Source organism: Trichosporon asahii (assembly GCF_000293215.1).
Source record: "Trichosporon asahii var. asahii CBS 2479 unplaced genomic scaffold scaffold00002, whole genome shotgun sequence".
Classification (NCBI taxonomy): domain Eukaryota; kingdom Fungi; phylum Basidiomycota; class Tremellomycetes; order Trichosporonales; family Trichosporonaceae; genus Trichosporon; species Trichosporon asahii.
Genome location: NW_014040922.1, coordinates 531,755 through 551,062, shown reverse-complemented (window position 1 = coordinate 551,062; position 19,308 = coordinate 531,755). Strand labels below are relative to the sequence as shown.

The window sequence follows — 19,308 nt, the reverse complement described above, 5'->3', positions numbered from 1 at the left end:
CGTCCACGGGATTGCAGCCTGTCAACAGCACGTAGATGTTGGCGGAGTCTGGACAGTGGTCGAGCGCCCTGTCCTACGGTCTACTCTCAGGTGCGGGACTTGGCATCGGGTTCGTATCTACATGCATGAGAAAGAATCTTTTGTAGTCAGAGGTTGCGAGGTCTAGTTGACTATACATTAGTTCTCATAGGTGGTGCAAAAGTGAGGTCGAATGCTTTATCGCCAACACGCTTGCGCATCTGTTCCCTCGAAATGCAGTGCACTTGCTTGAAGACGCGCTCCAGAACCACCAGGCGTGGCCAGTGGCGAGCATACTCTGCTTCACTGCCGTCCTCCAGTCCCTCCTCGTATCCAGCCTCCGCCAACATATGGGCGTAGAAAGTACTGGGCGTGGTCAAAATACGATCGAGACGTTCAGAGTCATCTTTAGACAGATCGGTGATTGAGGTGTCGAACCACGATGGGACGTCGACAAAGTAGAAGTTGTGTTCGTAGCCGAGCGGTGCTTCCCCTTCCCGAACGCCACTCTTGTAGCCCGTCAAAGATTCCATCATAAAGTAGCACAAATCTTTGACGCAGTCTCCGGTAGGATTGCAACCCGACAACAGCAGGTATACGTCGGCGGATCGCTTCATTCTGCCGACATAGGAGAAGAACGGAGGACAACGTCCCTCGGAACCTTCCCAGACCATGTAATCTAGTTTGTAGATTATGTTAATGGAGAACTGCGGGTCGGGGGGAGGCTCCATGTAGTAGCCAGCAATGTCTCCACACTCCTGGTCCAGAATGATGATTGTTTTGGTGCAGGCAGTCAGCGGTATGATCCCGAGACAGAAGATTCTGATAACCTCAGGCCGACAGCAGGACGGGACTTCATTGACGTCGCACCAGTCATCGGCGTGGCAAATGTCGAGCACGGTAGTGAGTCTAAGGCAAGGCGAGTCACAGGGGATTATGAGGCTACGCCGATTGACTGCCGCATATGGCCGGTCGTCTTTGACGAGCCACGCCAAATGCCCCCATTCGTCGTCAATGCGGCTACGAAGCGCGCGGCATGTTTGTCGTAGTCGAATCAAGGCATTATGGTCAGAAGCCTCGAAGATGCTGTCGAAGATGTGGGGGAAGAATGCGATATCGATGGTGACCATGTCTTTGAGTTGGAGAGAAGTGAAAAAGCAACTGCGTCCGGTGAGGGAATCTGCGAACAGGTGGCGAGCCGCCAATCGCGGATCCTCTGCACACACCCCCTCCAAAAGTCATCTGATACCCGTTCATAGCGCGTAGAAGGTAGTACATGCATTTTGGAACAGTGTTTTACAGACTGCTGTACAGAGAGGGGATAACAAACAAGATCATCGGACACGCGTCGATGGCGGGCTGGGAACGTAGCCTGCGCCTTTTCTGAGGTCTTCCTCCGGGATGCGGGGGAAGCCGTACGACGTTCTGCTCTCGGCGCGGCGAGAGGAGCGCCAACGGCTCGCCTCGCTCGAGCTCGACGGCTGGATGGAGTCGTCCCATTCGAGCGGGGGTGTGGTGGGGGCGGGGCTGAGAGGCTTCGGCGTCTCAGACTCGGGAGTGGTGGGCTTGGACCCGAGGCGGAAAATGCGCTTTCGCGTGGCCTTGACCTCTTGGGGAGCAGCGACCACGGGCGGAGTAGTGCCCAGGTGAGGGAAGGAGCGGACAGCAATGTGCTCGTGCGCGCGAGCGTAGGGCGAGAGCGTGTTGGCGCTGAGCGAGAGGGTCGCAAGCTGAGACACGCTGTGATTCAGCGGCACGGTGATGCCCTGGCGGCGGCCCATGCCGATGTGGGTCGAGAACGATGCGGCACGCTCCCGCTTCGGCTCGGGCATGCGCTGCTGTGGCCGACGCGCTGCGTCGAGGCGTAACCGTAGGCGCCACCCTTGACAGCAGGATGGTTCAGTTCCGTGTTCCGACGAGGAGATTGGGGGCGCTGACGCATGTTCTGCTGAATCGCGTACGCTGCAAGGCTCTCGGGCCGTGAGCGGCTGCCGGCGCGATCGCGGCCGACGAGATCGCGACGAGTAAAGTCGGAGCTCGACGTCATCGTGCGCCTCAGCACAGGAGACACGGGCTTCGGCGCAACAAGAGTCGAATGCGCGGGGACGTAGCTGCCGACGGTCGAAGTTCCGATACTGCTGGCACGTGCCGTGACAGAGCCACCAGTGGCTGTCGCCGCTGGGCTCGGCATGGCGCCGCCAAAGCCCGACTCGCTCGGCGCGCGGATCTGCGACTGGGCGTGGAACACTCTCGGCCGGCTGACCATGCCGCCACCGACAGCCGGGAACGCTTCCCATTCGAAGCTCGATCGCGAAGGCACCCCTTCGAGGTCTGGGACAATGTCGTCGGTCTCAGAAAGGCACTCTTCCTCCTCTGCTTCTTCCTCTTCCTCGGAAGAAGACTCGTCCGAGTTCTGTTGGCTAGGCAAGGGAGTGTGTTCTGTCTCACCCATAAGCGAGCCAAGACCTCGGCCGCCGCCAGACCGGTTCCTCTCCCATAGCCGACCGAACGCCTCGTACCCGCTATGCGTCGGCAGACCCTCGGGACGCAGGCCATAGGTCGGATCGTAGTTCTCAATGTCGGGGAAGACAGTGTATGATGTTGGTGACTCTGAAAGGCCAGCGCCTCCGGCGGTGCTGGACGTCGAATTACGGAGGTTGGTGCTGGATACGCGATGTCCACCACGCTTCTTCGGGGTCGAGTGCGAGATGCCAGAGCCGTTGCCATTTGGAGGGAAGATGTCTTGCGGAGCCTCAGTGGGGTCGCGGTCGTCGTCCTCATCGTCATACACGGGCGGAATGCTGTTGGCGCTGTTGTCTGGATTGTCCACATCGCGATACGGAGTCTCGACATGACCGCCTGTGCCCTTCGAAAACCATTTCTGCGAAAGACGGTGGATAATGCCTGGCAGATCCTCGCGGAACATCTCACGCAGCTGTCCCTCGATCTCTTGCTGAAGGTACCCTCGAATGACCTCCACACTATCGAAAGTACTCGACACCTCCACATTCTGCAGGGGGTCGTTCTTGAACACGAGAGTAATACCCTTACTAGCCGAAACGACCAGAATGAGGATCGCTCGGAGGTGAAGGAGCGACAGGCGAAGCGTCATGGGGACAAGGAGGGGCTGAGACGCGAGCAACGGGGCGGAGACCGGGAGGGTAGACGTCGGGTTCAGATTCGGATTGTGGCTGAGCGGGTTCGCCTGCACGCGACATCGGACCTCGATCCAGGCGTCCCCTTGGTATCCCAGACGGAGGATGCCTCGAAAGCGGTCCAAAGATAGGTCACCGATCTCGAGAAGAGTCAACGTCGGCGGCTGCGTGCCCATACTCATCCCGACGACTTCGATACGACCTTGGATAACAGGAGGCTTGTTACCCTACGTAGGTCAGCCCAGACCCTTCGCGGATACTCACCTTGTTCAAGGCCGTCTCCAGCATGGCTTTCGCATCGTCATAGAACGCTGGCGAGAACGCCGTCGACCAGGAGGGGAAGACGAACGACATAGCGACCTAACTTCAGTGAGGTGGTGATTGCCTTGGCTGATCTTTTTTTCGCGTTGGTCTTGATATTTCGTCGCTTCTCGAGCTAGCGGATCGTTGAGATAAACACAGCGGGAGGGGCGGGTTCAGAGTGTTTAGTGACCCATAACTTGAACGGTGGCGAGAGAGGGTATCCACGAGGTCGAGGGGTGGTGAGAGAGAGTGCAAAGCCGTGACGAGAGAGAGACGAGGCGTGACGAAGGGCGAAGGTATGAGAACTGATATCGAGCGACGAGTCTCGAGTGTTGCAGTCCTGCAGGATTGCGCGAGGCGGCGGCGGTCAGGATCGCAGGACGGCAGTGCGGCAGGACGGGCGGCAAACAAATCCTGAGCTAGTCTCGGATGGAGACCCCGTATAGGCCCGAAAGGAAAAATACAACTTGGTTCCTAATCACTTTGCATCCGCTATTCGCCTATTTGTTAGCGATTCTAACCCCGTGCCTGGGCACAGTCGTCTCTTCCAATTGTGCCGCCGGTGATACTCGTCACCCTGTCGGCTGCAGTGCGCTCGAGAGTCACTGATAAAGTTCGTCCTCTATGACGTCCATCGGCGTCGACTTGATTTCTACCTGGAATTGTCCAGCTTAAGCATATGCAGTGGTTACGGGTGATCAAAGGCAGCAACAAGCACTGCTCGAGCAGGTACCATCTCCGCGGGGCTCAACACGGCAAACAGCATCCCCCCACTCGTTCCAAACAAAGGCCTGGTCACGAGACACATGCTCTCAGCGGGTGATTCTAGCCGCACCCCGCGAGAGGCACGTCTGGGATGACTGCAACGGGGATGAAGTCTCACTGTACACTCGTACCACGCGTACACTGGCGCCGCGTGATGCTGCACAGGGGACTTTGATCGCGAAGGTCACAGAAACATCTTGACACAGGGACGTGATGGGACTCCAATCGCAAGTGCCTCGCAACAGCAGCATTCGTGGGCTCGGCCCTCACCCTTCGCTTCTGAATATGCCACCGATCCGATCGGATACGAAGAGACCGAGCACTCCAGGTTGCTTGCAAAAGAAATCCTGGTCGCCTCGGAATCGAACCCGGGTCTTTCGTAGACCAGAAATGCTTAAAACATCCTCGCCGAGAACTTACGTAAAAGGAGTTCTTAATCTTAACGTGAGGCACCAATAAGATGTGCCGCATTGAGTGTCGTGCCAGGTTCGTCATAGCACGCTGCGGTGACTTCCCTGCTGGTTGGCCGCTGCCTCCACCACCTCCACCTGCCCCGGTATTTTAGCTGCCCACTGTGGGATTTCTCCTCCAGTCCATCTTCCTTTGAACGTTCAACTTCAAAATGTCGTCTACTGAGGGCAAGGTACGCTCGATTACGCCTGAGGCGACAGATCGCGTTCTCCAACTGACTCCAGACTATCACCTGCAAGGCCGCCGTCGCCTGGGAGGCCGGTAGGTCACAACGCCGATTCGCCGGCAACCGCAAACATGACTAACCCGCAGGCAAGCCTCTGTCCATCGAGACCGTCGAGGTCGCTCCTCCTCGCGATGGTGAGGTCCGCATCAAGATCCTCTAGTGAGTTCTGTGCAGCCGCCGATGGACTTCCAAAGCTAACAGTCAGCACCGGTGTTTGTCACACGTAGGTATCGATTCGAAGCCGAACTTCTCCGGTTGAGCCGAAAACACTGCCCACATCCGAGCTTCTCAGGCGCATCCCAGTGTTTTCCATCGTTTGCCGACCAAAACACAGGCTGTTCCGACTCCGAAATCTGCGTGTGGTGGATGCAAAGCTAACCTATGCAGCGACGACTACACCCTCTCCGGCAAGGACCCCGAGGGTCAGTTCCCTGTCATCCTTGGCCACGAGGGTGGTGGTATTGTCGAGTCGGTCGGCCCCAACGTCGACAACGTCAAGGTCGGCGACCATGTCGTCCCCCTCTACACCGCTGAGTGCCGCGAGTGCAAGTTCTGCAAGAGCGGAAAGACCAACCTCTGCGGCGCTGTTCGTGCTACCCAGGGCAAGGGCGTCATGCCGGACGGCACTTCGCGCTTCACTTGCAAGGGCAAGCAGCTCTACCACTTCGTAAGCTATTGAGAGCTGCACTGAGCTGACATCCAGATGGGTACCTCGACCTTCTCCCAGTACACCGTCGTCTCCAAGTATTCGGTCGTCGCCGTCAACGAGAAGGCTCCCCTCGACAAGGCCTGTCTTCTCGGATGTGGTATCACGACCGGCTACGGAGCGGCTACCAAGACCCCTGACATTGAGAACTCGACCGTTGCCGTCTTCGGTATCGGATGTGTCGGTCTCGCCCTGATCCAGGGTGCCAAGGCCAAGAACGCCTCGCGCATCATCGCCATCGACGTCCATGACAAGAAGGAGGAGTGGGCCAAGAAGTTCGGTGCCAGTAGGTTGATAACGCGCCACTGAAACTGACACTCCAGCCGACTTCATCAACCCCACCAAGGTCCCCGGCGGCAAGAGCATCGTCGACTACCTCGTTGAGATCACCGACGGCGGTCTCGACTTCACCTTCGACGCCACTGGTAACGTCCAGGTCATGCGCCAGGCGCTCGAGTGCTGCCACAAGGGCTGGGGTGTGTGCAACGTCATCGGTGTCGCTCCCGCTGGCGCCGAGATCTCGACCCGCCCGTTCCAGCTCGTCACCGGCCGTGTCTGGAAGGGATCGGCCTTCGGCGGCGTCAAGGGCCGCACCGAGCTCCCCGGCCTCGTCGACGACTACCTCAACGGCAAGCTCTGGGTCGACCAGTTCGTCACCCACAACCAGCCCCTTGAGGAGATCAACAAGGCCTTCGACGACATGCACGCCGGCGACTGCATCCGCTGCGTCGTCAACATGCAGCAGGACGGCCTCATCGAGGAGAAGTAGACTTAGAATGTCGTGGAATGAAGCATATGTCCTACCGACCTCACTGGAGAGAGCGCATATGTTGGGGAAGCGACGTACTGACCACAGGTGCATGCAGCCTACTGAACGACTTAAACCCGTACAACACTCTGCATCTTTCTACTGACTCAGACCTTTCAATATCATCGGTAGTACAGCTGCTCACTGTCGCCGAAGATGGGATTGCGCACGATGCGTGAAGCGTCCTTGATCGCACGAGGAAGGCGTTTCGGCCACCCAGGCATCGAGGTCTCCAGCTTAGCGTTCGGTCCCTTCAGATACTCGGGGAGCGAGACGAAGCGCACATGGTTCTCGACGTAGTCCCACAACGCATGCTCATGCGCCAGATCTTCAATATGCGTGCGCAAACACGCTGCGGGGTCGACGAGCTCCTCTCCCAAGTAAAACCGCGGAGGCAGGCCGACAAACGTGATCCTTTGTGGGGCGTAACCGTGGTCCAGGAGATCGGTCAGGTTGTCGCAGATCGGGATCCAGTCTCCGTCGTCCGAGAAGTCGGGGATCTCGCCACGCTTGCTCTTGTCCTTTGAGGCAAACTCGCTGCGTGCCTCCAGGAGGTTGCCTTCCTCATCCACGGGCTGGAAGACGTACACGACCTCGCGGAGGTACATGCCAGCCCCGCGGCCAATCTGAAGCGAATCATGTCCATCATCGGAGTAGAAACGTTGGCCATGGATGGGAACGTTCAAAACGATTCTTTCGACTTCCAGGGAGGGTTCCGCATTATTGACGATGTGGGGCTGCTCGGCCGGGCCGGGAATCACGGAACCGCCGAAGAACACGACAGTGCCCGCGTCGATGCGCTGCAGCTTGGGGAGACGGCCGAGATGATCGCCGAGGACACGGACGGTGCGTTCGCTGTTGGGATACCTTGATTCCAGGTGCAGCCACTAATCGCCGGGATCGAGCCTGATTCCGGCAGGGAGAGGAGGCAGGTTGTATGTCAAAGGTCCCTGCAGATCCACAACGGCAGCATTTCTCGTCTTCTTCATCGCAACGGTTCACTGCTCTCATCGTTTCAGTTACGCCTGCCTGAGAAGAGCGCTAATGTGAAGACCACCTGGGTCCCCCAATTCAAGTGCGGGGCCAACATTTTGCACCCCAGATTCTTGTCCCGCGACTTTCTTGCCGTGGAATAGTTAGTTGGTGTGGAAGACATGGACGGGATCAAGGTGACTGGAGCCGCACATCCATCTATTCTTATCTCCGGAACGCATCAAAGTAGCACTCGATCCGCTCATTCCAGCTATGCGCTACGTCCGAAATGGATTCCAACCATTGCCCACATACCGCGGCCGCGTCTGTCGATCGGCATTCATTCAACACGGAGCTAGCCGACATGCTGTCACCGGTGACTCTGTCTCGGACTTTCCAGCTAGATCCGTGTTCCATGAACGCTCCAAAGTACGTACCGCATGATCATCAACTGACTTCCTCGTCTGAGTACTCATATTTGAAGAAGTCGATGCGAAACGGACTTTACTGCGGCAGAAGGCGGCAATCGCCATGCTGCGCGGCCCCGCCAAGCCCTTGCCGCGGCAGCTGATCAATTCAGCGCACCAAATAAGCTCAGGGCGATAACCTAATCTCACACGAGCGCTACGCATACGATTACCACCGACCGACAACGCACGGGATCGACATCTCACTCATCCCCATGTTTCTGCATCTCAATGCGCATCCCGACAAGCATGCAGACAAAGCAGCAAAAGAGTTCTCCGCCAGGGAGTCGAACCCTGCTCTATCGCGATCATTCTGAGCGCAGAAGCGCCCGGATGCTCTCTCTTGAGAGGCGATTATACTAACCGATATACTAGCGAAGAGGCCATGTGAGGAAGCAGGCGCATGCGCCCTCGCCGGCCCCGCGCCCCCGGGGCGCAGAGATGCGTGATGGGAGGATGGACAGCAGTGAACGGCTTTCGGATACCGGGTAGAGGGTTATCGGGGGCGTGCAAGAGGGTCCGGACGTCTACTTACGACGTCGAGCCTCGTACGCAAAAGTGGGCAAAGCAGTTCCTGTTCCTGTGTCAGCCGAAACGACTAGCGCATCTTCTGCGCTTTTTTGCCCACTCCCTACAGCACCTGGCAACGAGGAACGGGCGACCGAGAGGGCCGAGAGATCCGAGCTGCAACGCAAGTTACGAACGCCGGAGCGGAGGAGTTGCCGAAAAGCTGCTCAAGTGACCAATGAACTTCTAAACAGATACGACAGACGCTGAGCGAGACGCGTCTGTTGCGGTTCGGGGTCCCCCTTTTTTTGACCTCCGTCTCGCGGACATGACCGCCGGATGAACCAGAGGAGGGCCTGGTCGCCGCAGCTCCGCAGGGCCGCAGGGCCATGGCGCCGAGACGATGTCCAGCGGTGAGCGGCGCATGGGGTGTTAGCTAGTCTCGGCGGCTCCGAGCGAGTCATATCGCAGCATCAGTCGCTATTTCGGTGCCCTCTGCGCGGCCAACAGCCACCTCGGAATGACCGGAATGGTCCGGTAAAGCGGTAGTGCGGGAGAAGAGGGATGACGTAGGGGCATGTGATGCAGGGAATGGGGTCTGACCCTGGCCCTCGTGCACTGCGTGATGGCGCTGGATCCTGCCATTCTCCTAGGTCGACTGGATCGTTTCCGCTTGCTCTCGTCGTGTGCCAGGTCGTGTGTCGTATAGCCTAGTCGCTCGGCCCTAGGGCCTAGGGAGAAGACACTGCAGCTTCTCTGCTCGGTACCGCGGCGGTGCATCGGCACTGCGGAGCCGCCAAGTCGTAGAACACGGCATGAACAAGAATTGAGTCAAGAGCACCTGTGCATCCAACATTCAGCGTTGGCCCCCATCATCAGCAGCCTTTGCTCTGACCCTGACTAGGTCGTCTGCGAACTCCATCAGAGTTTCTGGATACGGCCCTCGTGCCGTGCAACCCTGTCTCGCCCTGGTTTCCGTGAGAGCCGTTCCGGACTTACAGTGCAGCATCTCTGTGTTTCCTGTTTGGAGTGTCGGCCAAAGGAGCGGTAGAAGCGGGCAGCGGTGCGGGGTGGTCTGGTATGGGGGTGGAGTGCCCGAGCCAGCCGGCGCCGCGTCTAAGGGAGACCAGGGAGGACCATGGGGTTCAGGGCGGTGATATCACTGTTAGTCTCAAATGCTGGCCGTTGCTGCCTGCATGTCCCGCGGTGGCCAGCATGAAGCAGGACGGCTTCTTAGTCATGACCGCGTTCTTGGCCCGGCTACAGACACAAATAAAAGACACGGGTCGGCCGGGCTGAACTCCACTTTCGACTTGTTCACCAAACCACCATGTCCGCACCTCCAGTTACGGAGAAGACAAGTTACGAGGCCCACAAGGCCCACACTGATCACATTGACGATCATGCCGCCATGGCACACAACACGACCGGCGGCGCCGACAGCCCCGGCGTGACGACGCCGGACATCGACTTTGACAAAGCCGCGTCCTACAAGCCGTCCAAGTTGACAGGCAAAGGACTCGGCTTCATGGTCACGTTCGTGGCCGGCACTGGATTCACGCTCTTCGGTTATGACCAGGGTGTGCTCTCCGGTCTCATGACCCTTGTGCCCTTCATGCAGGAGTTCCCGCAAGCAGCGGTCCCATGGGGTAACGACAAGCTCGAGAACTATGGCATGACGCCACATGCCAACGCCGCCACCCTCCAGTCCTTCATGGTGGCGATCTACGAGCTCGGCTGTATGGCCGGTGCGCTCTCGAACCTGTGGGTCGGAGACCGGCTCGGTCGTCGCAAGACCATCGCTCTGTAAGTGCTGCCTGCGGCTTCGAGGCTGACATGTGCAGTGGCGGCGTCATCATGACCATCGGTGCGATCATCCAGTGCGCTGCGGTCGACTACGCAATGATGCTCGTTTCCCGCGTCATCACGGGTATCGGCAACGGACTCCTCACATCAACGGTGCCGGCTTACCAGTCCGAGTGCGCGCGTCCCGAGAAGCGTGGACCGCTCGTCCTCTTCTCCGGCTCGCTCATCACCTTCGGCATCATGATCTCATACTGGATCAACCTGGGATTCTACTTTGTCGCGCCGAACCAGAACTTCACTGGTCCCAACCCCAAGGGCGGCTCCTCGGCATCATGGCGCTTCCCGATTGCGTTCCAGATCTTCTTCGCTGTCCTCATGATTGGGTGCCTGTACGGCTTCCGTCTGCCCGAGTCGCCCCGTTGGCTTGTCGCCCACGGACGGCATGAGGAGGCGCTCGCTGTCCTCGCTGCGCTTGAGGGAACGACAGTTGACGACCCCGAGGTCCGCATGACCCACCGCGCCATCATCGACGCCGTGTCCCAGGAGCGCTTCTCGTTCAAGTCCCTGTTCACTGGTGGCCGCACCCAGAACTTCCGCCGAACCATCCTCGGAATGCTGTCACAGATGTTCCAGCAGATCTCTGGTATCAACCTGGTCACCTACTAGTGGGTACCTTACGTGTGGCTTCGCTAACGCCCAGCCTTACCTCCGTGCTCGTCAAGATGGGTCTCGGTCCCGTCATGGCCCGTGCCATCGCTGGTGTCAACGGAACGTGCTACTTCCTCACGTCACTCGTGGCTCTTCCGATGGTTGAGCGTTTCGGCCGTCGCCCGCTCATGATCTGGACTGCTCTCCTGCAGGCGTTCACGTTCGCGATCCTCGCGGGCCTGTACAACATCACGACATACGATGCCAACAAGGTCGCCCAAGGTTTCAGTGTGCTCATGCTGTTCCTGTTCAACACCTGGTTCTCCGTCGGATGGTTGGGCATGACGTGGCTGTACCCTGCCGAGATCACGCCTCTCGCGATCCGCCAGCCGGCAAACGCGCTCTCGACTGCAACCAACTGGATCTTCAACTTCATGGTCGTCATGTGCACGGGACCCATGTTCGAGAACATCGGTTGGGGAACGTACGCCTTCTTCGCGTGCTGCAACTTTGTCATCATCCTGCCCGTCGTCTACTTCTTCTTTCCCGAGACCAAGGGCAAGTCGCTCGAGGAGATCGACCTCATCTTCGCCTACGCCTACGAGCACCACGAGAACCCCGTCAAGGTCTCTACCTCGAAGAATCTCCTCCCCAAGGGCGGATCGCGCGAGGCAGAGGTCATCCTGGGCGGTATCCATCACGAGAAGGTGCAGCACGGCGAGGCGTAGACGCGGCAGGCGAAGACAGAAACGTCAGAAGTTCCCCGAAAACCAAGTATCCTACTCCGCCATCTAGTTCTAGTTTCAGTCCAGTCCCTGTACAGCTCGAGCATGTATTCATTCTAATGCCTGCCGAAATGCTCCGCGCAGCTTCCGTCCCGATCAGAGGCCCCACCGCCCGCCACTGAATGTCGATCAGCATCAATTGGCAGGACCCCGTTCCCCCTGCGTTCTAGAAGCTGACGCAATGCTCCGCACGCTCCGTCCCCTCCGTCCGGTCCGGAATTGGGCTTCGAGACGATCATCCCTGTGCTCGCTCGGCGCTCCACATCGTAATGGTCAGCTGATCCCTCCGCTGCCGTACACCCTCCCAAGCATGACAGCGCCAAGTGGCCTAAGCCCGCCCCTCGATGTTCCTCAGCAACAGACGACCCGCGTCATCGAAAAACTCCCAAGCTGCCAGGAACGATTCCAGGTTTCCAGGAACCAAACAAAGTCGGCCTCGTCCGGTCTACCAGCACTGGTGGTGCTGGTGGTGCTTCGCGTGGAGCAGATTGCCGAGACACCTTTGTTGACAATTGGACATCAGTGGAGATGCGAAGCGTCATGAGTTGGGCGGTGATGGTAACGATTACCGCGTGGGATATAAGATGGGTGTTCTGCGGAATGCAAGACTGGGAGAGCCGTGTCATGATGCCTGTCGGCATGACGAGGAGCCCGCCAGTGCCATTACCCACATGTCCATGATCGTGTAGAATTTCGCCTTTCAACTTCTCCCTTCATAATGGCACAACGGTCAGACTAATCCAATGAAAGGATCTGCTGGCCTGACGAGAGGGCCCCACGACCGACAGGCCAAGTTTCTTCGTTCACCAATGGCATCGACGTTGGCTTCCCAAGATAGGACTTCGCCAGAGCCATGTCTCGGCGACCAGTCAGCCCAAGCGCCAAGATTGATACGGGTCCCGGCGACTTTTGCACTTGAGGAGCCTTTGAGGATGTCTGTCGGGTTGAGTCGGTGCACGAGTCGGCGAGCGGTCCGGTGAGCATGCCGACAATGGAGCCAGTCGATCCCAGACATTCCAGCAATCCAATGACAGTGGCCATGTGCCCGGGTACCGATATCTCTAAGCCATGTCGACAGCCCACCGCGCCACCCCAGAGTGCCCACTAGCATGAACGAATGGAGTTGAATGCGAACGGGCCGGACTAGCGGACGCTTTGATCGACCAAGCCAACGACGTCGTCTTATCTAGGTCTTTATCGGCAATTAGGCGACTATTGATTGGCTGACCGGCCCGGTGGCCACCCCGCTCCCGTACGCGATATCGATCTCGCCTCGTTGCATGCCTTTGCTCAAGGCATCCGAAGCTATAGCATGCAATGAAGATGCAGCGCAGGACGCCGAGGCTTGCATGCCGAGCACAGATCTGGTCCTGGAGGAGGTTCGACCTTGAATTCAAGAGGAGGAGGTATCTGGGCTTATCTGGGAAGGTTGGCGGAGTTGGCCGGTTAGCCGGTTGTTGATACGGGACAGGTGATCACCTGGCCACTCACTGATGTACCCGCGACGTGTTGCCGCACTCCCGGATCTTGCCACCCACCCACTCAACATGATACTTAAGCCCCCTCGTGTGCTATCCTTCCTCCCGTCTTCCTTCGGACTCTTGAATCACGCAGCGGCATCCATTCCCCTGCGTCGACATCTGCAGCAACCTCTCAGAACCCTCAACACCATGACTATCGCCCAGATCTCCCTCTCCCCGCTTCCCGCTTCGCCTAACGTCGACCCCGCTACCTTCCCCAAGGACTTTGGTCGCGTTGTCACCGGGTTCGACCCGGCAAATCCCCAGAAGGATCAGATCATCGATGCCCTGTATCGCGTGGGTGCTCAGCTTCACGCTCTGCGACCGTCAGCTAACAGCTCAGCACCAGGTCCTCCTCTTCCGCGACCTCAAGCTCACACCGAAGCAGCAGTATGAGCTGACTTTGGTGAGCTGATACTCCCGTTGGTAGCTAACCCCAGGCTTTCGACCCCGAAGCCACCTCGTACGGACACGGCAACAACGAGACGGGCAAGCAGGACAAGTCAGTCCTGCACCCAGACCTGAAGACGATCCCGCACCAGCCCGAGGTCCAGCTGATCGGCAACGGCGTCGTTCCAGGTGACCACGAAGGTCTTTCGAGCGTAAGCTTTCCGCAGGTCTTCAAAGCTGACCCCAGCCCCGGCTCAAGCACCCGCACCACAAGACGTTCCACAAGACGGTAGTCAGCGACGAGGAGGACGCGGCGGGCGTGACGAGGTTCTACAGGTGGCACATCGACGCGGCGCTGTACAAGCTCTCCCCGCCCAAGGTTACGACACTGTACGCCGTCAAGGTGCCCGAGGGCGAGCAGCAGACCCTGCGCTACGACGATGGATCCGGAGACGAGATCAAGCTCCCCCGCGGCAGCACAGTGTGTGAGTACATACCGCAGCTTCACTGGGCTGTAGTTCAAGCTGACACCCCAGTCGCCTGCGGCGAGAACACGTTCAACATCCTTCCTCCCCCGCTCAAGTCCCTCGCCGTCAGGACGAAGGTGCGCTACGCCCCACACCCCTATGTGTGGATGGCGGGCGCCAAGGCGCAGTCGACCGGCCTCGGGCTCGAAAGCGACGGCACCGAGATTCCCCTCTCGGAGCTTCCGGACTGGACCGAGGACAACGTCAAGGTGCTCCCCATGCTGTGGAAGAACCCCGTCACGGGTCGCTTGGCGCTGCAAGTGCACCCGTGTGCGGCGATGGCGCTCGAGATCGCCCCCTTGCCCGAGGGCGCGGAGCGTGAGGGCGCCCTGTTCCCGGACGGAGGCAAGGTGACGGACCTGAAGGAGGTGAGGGAGCTCTTGAAGACGATCCAGAGGCCGGGCATCGACCCCAAGTTCGTCTTCTGCGCGGACTGGCGGGAGGGCGACCTCGTGCTGTTCCACAACCGCGGCCTGCTCCACAGCGTCACGGGCGCGCTGAGGGATGACGAGCTGCGCATGTTCCACCAGTGCAACCTGGCCGCGTCGAGCGATCCCGTCGGCCCCACCGAGGAGGATGTCAAGCAGTACGCCTAAGTTCACTAAGTACATGTAACAGTATATGCATTAAGTCTGTAAGAGCGGTGTTGCTCATGCTACGGAAATATAAACAAGTGGATCCCAAACTAACTCCCTCTCACCGGCAGTCTACATATCCTTCGTCTTCGCCTGCAGCTCTGCGAGCTCGGGCCCGCTCCCTCCAAAGCGCTGGGGGACGTATTCCTTCTCGCCCAGCTCGGGCTGGAGCTGCTCCTCCCAGCTGACGACGTTGAACTTGCGCGCCGTCTCGCGCGAGACAAACATGCGCACGAACCCAAACACCCACCCCATAAGCCTGGGCACGCCGACAAAGTACTTCCGGCTCAGCGTCTCGGGGTAGTGTGCGCCCATGAGCTCGATCGTGGCCTTGCTCGCCGCCTTGACCTCGGGCGGCAGGCGGAGGAAGCTGAGCCCGCTGTAGACGTGGACCTGGAGGAGACGGTGCGGGTCCTCTGGCGCGGGATAGTCGGGGATCGGCGTCGTGGCCGAGGCGAGGTCGAGACGCGCCATGGCGCGCTCCATCAGGTCGACGCGCCAGCGGAGGAAGGCGTCGAGGTCGCCGAATGTTGTCTTGATGTCCGAGACGGCGCCGTAGACATTCCAGGTCACGATCTGGTTCACGGACGTCTCGGCGCCCTTCACGCTAGGCTCGGGCAGACTCGGGACGACCGTGATGTAGCCCAGGCCCTTGAAGGCGTCCTCATCCTTGACACCCGAGCGGTCCTCGATCCCGTCCAGTCCGAACGATTTGCGCCACTTCAGCGTCTTCTCGAGGTTGGCCGCGGCGGTCTCCAGATCTCCGGCAGTTGAGCGCAGGAACTTCTGCAGAATGATAAGCGTCGAGAACTCAGCGGGCGTGGAAGTGGAGAGCGTAACGCCCCAGATTTGGCTGTGGCCCGCCGACTCGAGGATGGAGGGAAGACGGGCGTGGAAGGTGCGCAGCGGGTGATCGGCCGCGAGGGGCCAGCCGGGCGTCTCCCACAGCTCTTCCGACTTGGTCTCAGCTGAAGGGGCAGGCTTGCTGTCGGCGACGGACTTGTCAGACTTGTCGACCGACTTGGTGTCGGTGCCGACTGCGGTGGCGGTGACGGAGGGTTCGGCGGAGGCGGGGGCCGGAGCTTCAGCGGCAACGGGCTCGGGGGCAGCAGCAGCCGGCTCAGCGACAGGAGCGGCGGCAGTAGCCTCGGGGACAGGCGCGTCGGCCGACAGAGTCTTGCTCTCGGTCATGGTTGTCTAGATCACTTGATCAAAAGATCGCTTGTGCGTGTGAACGTGAGAGTGAGAGTCGCTTGGCAGTCGCGGCTGTCGCAGTGTAGCGCGGTGGTGGTCGGAATTGGGATGAATGAGGAAGGAAGGCTGGCCGTGTTGGAAGGAATGAGGAGGGAGGAAGGACAATTGCAATTGCTGGATTGAGAGATGGGTGAATGAAACGTTGGGCCGGCGGCAAGTGTGCGTGCACCCGGAGCGTTGTGACGTTGGAGGGCACAGAAGGTTGGGAGGGCGAATTGCGAAACGGTTGCGGAATTGAAACAAGACACGACTGCGCGATGCTCGGTCTGGCCAAGGACAAGGCTCGATAGCTGGCAGGTCGGTGAGGACAATTGGGCGCTGACAACGGGTGGCAAAAGGGCGCGCGGCGCGGGGAAGCCGTAGTGCAGGGCCAGCGTAGATCCGTCGAATTGCCCGCGACTCACACTACCCGCTATCCCATCCTTCTCTCATCAGTCAGCGAGCGCCGGTCCAGGTTTGTGCCAGAAACTCGACTCCATCCTCCTGACAAGCCAGTACCGACAGGCCGACATGGGCTTGTCGGTGCTCATCGGCGATTGACGCCGTTGATCAGTACGACTCGAATACCTGGACGCCAAAGCGCCCGGGCGCGCCAGGCGGGTGTTCCTTCGGCCGACTTTTTTTATCTGATTAGAAAAATTGGATCCGTGCGCGGCCATCTCGCCCTCCTCTCCTTTGCTTCTCCTGATGAGGCGTCGCCCAGTAGGCCAGGAGCCGCACACGCATGCATCATGTGAGCAGCTGAATGTCGCACCTTGGTGCAGAAGAGGAAGTTTTTTCGTTCAAGCCAAGCCAAGCTCACTCACTTCACTACTTGCAGCAAGACGCTTGCTCGTACGCAGCCGTCTGCTAACTGTAAGAGGCAGAGACGCGGAACAGTTTCAGGCCCAGCCCGCAGGGGTGCAGGGGAAAGGCAAGGGACTCTCCTCCCGCGTGGCTCGGCTATTGCCCCGGTTCCTCCGGTGACTCAACCATGACTTTTTGTGGTCTATACTCTGTGAGATGCATGCGTTTTCTCCCCTCCCTCTCCGGCTCAGAAAATACTAGTTGAAAATAGGAAAAAGGTTAAGCGGTGATGTTGGAGGTGAAGAACGGCCGAGTGAAAGAGTCCTTCTGGTATGGGTTGGTATACGGTATCGCTCTGTGTTGTGCTTGTTGATGGGTCGGTGATGCGTACTGCTATAACTTGTTACGGCTTGACGGGGTTGGTGTGCTTAGGCGACTGGGGGAGTCGGCTGTCCGGCCTCAGGCATGACGCCGCCCTGCCTGATGAGGACCTTGAAAAACTCGTAGGAGAGCCACGAGATGGCCGTCGACGGCGCAACGGTCAGGACACGGGGGAGCATGCCGCGCTTCAGGCCCCGCCAGCCGTCGCGCTCGACAATGATCTTGAGCGCCTCGCCCATGCCGCGGGCATTCCTTATCCGCTCATCCGTCGACGAGCCGCGCGTCTGTAACAGCGTCTTGGCGACGTCGAGCGGCGTCGTCACAGCCGCAGCGAGACCACCCGCAATTCCTCCAGCGACAACGTGCGTCACAGGGCTGTAGGCGCCGGACGGGTTCATGAACGATTTGAGCGACTCGTACGCGCTGAACTGAACCGCCGTGAACGGAACGGACATTGTAAGCGTCGTCGGGTACGAGACGTAGAAGGCGCCGATGCCCTCGTTGCGGTACACCGTCGCCGCACACTGAGCCACGCTCTTGTAGGGCGATCCTCGGAGCTGCATGCGCTGCTTGATGACTGGGGTCAGCTAACGTCTGCGTGTTCAAGCTTACCATCGAACGGGTTCATGAGCGCATCGCTGGTGATCGTGGCACTGGCACCGGCCAGCGCTGTTCCTCCCACTCCACGGAATCCATCCTGGTGACCTCCGGCAATGTCACGCACAAACTCGTACATTCCAAAGTGGGCGGCGTGCGCAGGACCGGCACCAAGAATGACAGACGCAACACCGCGCCACAGCGACTTGATGCCTTCTCCGACTCGGACGGAGCGGAAGTGCTCCGAGAACGTCGTCAGCGGTGCCCGCACGGCAGCGCCGACGGTGGCAGAGGGACCGCCAACGGGAGCGGGGGCGAGGACCTGCATGCGGGTCTGAGGTTAGCTGCGTTGAGGGCACTAGAGCTCACCTTGATCGAGTCAACGGGGAAGATGGCAGCGTGCTCGGAGATACCAGCCTGGAAAAAGTTAGCAACGCGCAGCTAGTAGAGACGGCTGGCGCTAGTCGAGCGCCGAGCCCGATCGAGACACCGATCCAGCAAAGTACTGACCATAGCACCGGCGGCCATGTTGACGCCCCATCCATAGCCAGAGGGAAGAGCCTCGTACTCGTGCTCGTCATCCTCGTAGTCGACAAAGTCCTTGCCGACTTTGCGCTCGACCTGGTCGACGTGCGCGCCGTGAGGCGACACATGGAGGCGGCCCGACGAGCCAGACGAGTCGCCCATGTGGTCGAGTGGTTGGAAACGGGCCTGCATTGGTGGTTAGAACCGCGGTGAAAAAACAACAACGGGGCGGGATGATGGAAAGGGTGGAGCGGAGATGGGAAGGTGTTATCAGATAGAGAGGAGAGGGTGTGTGTCGTGGCTGGGCCGGGTGGGATAAACTGGGTAAAAGACTGGCTCAAGAGCCGACAAGTCCGAGCGTCGATGGAGTTTTGTACGCTCTGAAACTTGTGGACAACTGGAAGTGGTAGGTTCGCGGCATATAGCTCAAAGGTTGGGTTAGGGTGTGCCGAGGCCGAGCCTAGTTGGGTGGGTAGTACTGGGTGCTTGGGTGCGGGACGTGGTCGGCCGACGGGAAATGAGCATGTCTTGGTGACTCACTGGGACTTTTTTTGCGGGGAGGGGAAGGTACGTGAAGAGTCGATCTCACGAACCGGACAGACGTAAACGGGGAGGCTGGCGAGGCAGCAGGGATCGGAGGCCGAAGATGTGAGTGAGGGCGGAGTAGGAGAGGAGTAGGTCTCGGCGGTTGAGAGACACTTTTGGTGAGGTGTAGCAGACCAGTCAGTTGTCGTCGAGACTTTGTCGGGTGTGTTGAAGCGAAAAGGCGCAGGGTGAGGCTCCAGACGGAAGCATTACTTGCCAAAGCTAATGGGGCAGGGGTAATCGGATTAGGATTCATATTTCACCGTGCATTCCCCGTTAATCGGTGGATATTATCTCTCTGCTCTCGGCACTCTCCACCGGTCGCCTCGCTTGCACCGCCAGGTCACCCATCGCGCCACGCGGTAATAACAATCCCTCCCTCGGGCATCTTGAGGGCGTTACTATATTCCGCTACAGACTTTTCCCTAATACTGCAACGCCGAGTAATTCCAGGCACGGTCAGGCACAGCC

General features: G+C 59.1%; 11 protein-coding genes and 1 non-coding gene across 12 annotated transcripts; 4 read left to right on the top strand and 8 right to left on the bottom strand.

Annotated features, from left to right (window-relative positions):
- Positions 1-170: 170 nt before the first annotated feature.
- On the bottom strand, positions 171-1,148 carry A1Q1_00025 (uncharacterized protein; the record flags this gene model as incomplete). The annotated part of the gene is made up of 1 exon (XM_014328866.1): positions 171-1,148. One exon carries the CDS (start codon positions 1,146-1,148, stop codon positions 171-173), a length of 978 nt encoding a protein of 325 aa, XP_014184341.1.
- A 204-nt stretch (positions 1,149-1,352) lies between these two features.
- A1Q1_00024 (biogenesis-related protein) lies at positions 1,353-3,527 on the bottom strand (the record flags this gene model as incomplete). The annotated part of the gene is made up of 3 exons (XM_014328865.1): positions 1,353-1,758; positions 1,980-3,400; positions 3,438-3,527. The coding sequence occupies 3 exons, from the start codon at positions 3,525-3,527 to the stop codon at positions 1,353-1,355; spliced, it is 1,917 nt and encodes a 638-aa protein (XP_014184340.1).
- A 1,336-nt stretch (positions 3,528-4,863) lies between these two features.
- On the top strand, positions 4,864-6,413 carry A1Q1_00023 (GSNO reductase; the record flags this gene model as incomplete). Its single annotated transcript, XM_014328864.1, has 6 exons — positions 4,864-4,884; positions 4,937-4,973; positions 5,025-5,097; positions 5,326-5,605; positions 5,666-5,924; positions 5,968-6,413. The coding sequence occupies 6 exons, from the start codon at positions 4,864-4,866 to the stop codon at positions 6,411-6,413; spliced, it is 1,116 nt and encodes a 371-aa protein (XP_014184339.1).
- Positions 6,414-6,574: 161 nt separating this feature from the next.
- A1Q1_00022 (uncharacterized protein) lies at positions 6,575-7,841 on the bottom strand (the record flags this gene model as incomplete). The annotated part of the gene is made up of 2 exons (XM_014328863.1): positions 6,575-7,339; positions 7,740-7,841. 2 exons carry the CDS (start codon positions 7,839-7,841, stop codon positions 6,575-6,577), a joined length of 867 nt encoding a protein of 288 aa, XP_014184338.1.
- Positions 7,842-8,163: 322 nt separating this feature from the next.
- Positions 8,164-8,272, bottom strand: A1Q1_t105. The gene has a single exon. It is a non-coding gene; the product is annotated as a tRNA-Glu (tRNA).
- Positions 8,273-9,728: 1,456 nt separating this feature from the next.
- Positions 9,729-10,870, top strand: A1Q1_00021 (sugar transporter; the record flags this gene model as incomplete). Its single annotated transcript, XM_014328862.1, has 2 exons — positions 9,729-10,162; positions 10,243-10,870. 2 exons carry the CDS (start codon positions 9,729-9,731, stop codon positions 10,868-10,870), a joined length of 1,062 nt encoding a protein of 353 aa, XP_014184337.1.
- Positions 10,871-10,926: 56 nt separating this feature from the next.
- A1Q1_00020 (sugar transporter) lies at positions 10,927-11,580 on the top strand (the record flags this gene model as incomplete). Its single annotated transcript, XM_014328861.1, has 1 exon — positions 10,927-11,580. One exon carries the CDS (start codon positions 10,927-10,929, stop codon positions 11,578-11,580), a length of 654 nt encoding a protein of 217 aa, XP_014184336.1.
- A 792-nt stretch (positions 11,581-12,372) lies between these two features.
- A1Q1_00019 (uncharacterized protein) lies at positions 12,373-12,678 on the bottom strand (the record flags this gene model as incomplete). The annotated part of the gene is made up of 1 exon (XM_014328860.1): positions 12,373-12,678. The coding sequence occupies one exon, from the start codon at positions 12,676-12,678 to the stop codon at positions 12,373-12,375; it is 306 nt and encodes a 101-aa protein (XP_014184335.1).
- Positions 12,679-13,307: 629 nt separating this feature from the next.
- Positions 13,308-14,670, top strand: A1Q1_00018 (uncharacterized protein; the record flags this gene model as incomplete). Its single annotated transcript, XM_014328859.1, has 4 exons — positions 13,308-13,547; positions 13,598-13,759; positions 13,807-14,032; positions 14,084-14,670. The coding sequence occupies 4 exons, from the start codon at positions 13,308-13,310 to the stop codon at positions 14,668-14,670; spliced, it is 1,215 nt and encodes a 404-aa protein (XP_014184334.1).
- A 111-nt stretch (positions 14,671-14,781) lies between these two features.
- A1Q1_00017 (phosphatidylinositol transporter) lies at positions 14,782-15,900 on the bottom strand (the record flags this gene model as incomplete). Its single annotated transcript, XM_014328858.1, has 1 exon — positions 14,782-15,900. The coding sequence occupies one exon, from the start codon at positions 15,898-15,900 to the stop codon at positions 14,782-14,784; it is 1,119 nt and encodes a 372-aa protein (XP_014184333.1).
- Positions 15,901-17,177: 1,277 nt separating this feature from the next.
- A1Q1_00016 (carrier) lies at positions 17,178-17,585 on the bottom strand (the record flags this gene model as incomplete). The annotated part of the gene is made up of 1 exon (XM_014328857.1): positions 17,178-17,585. The coding sequence occupies one exon, from the start codon at positions 17,583-17,585 to the stop codon at positions 17,178-17,180; it is 408 nt and encodes a 135-aa protein (XP_014184332.1).
- A 128-nt stretch (positions 17,586-17,713) lies between these two features.
- On the bottom strand, positions 17,714-18,444 carry A1Q1_00015 (iron transporter of the carrier family (MCF), Mrs3p; the record flags this gene model as incomplete). Its single annotated transcript, XM_014328856.1, has 3 exons — positions 17,714-18,049; positions 18,097-18,144; positions 18,238-18,444. The coding sequence occupies 3 exons, from the start codon at positions 18,442-18,444 to the stop codon at positions 17,714-17,716; spliced, it is 591 nt and encodes a 196-aa protein (XP_014184331.1).
- Between the last annotated feature and the right edge of the window lie 864 nt (positions 18,445-19,308).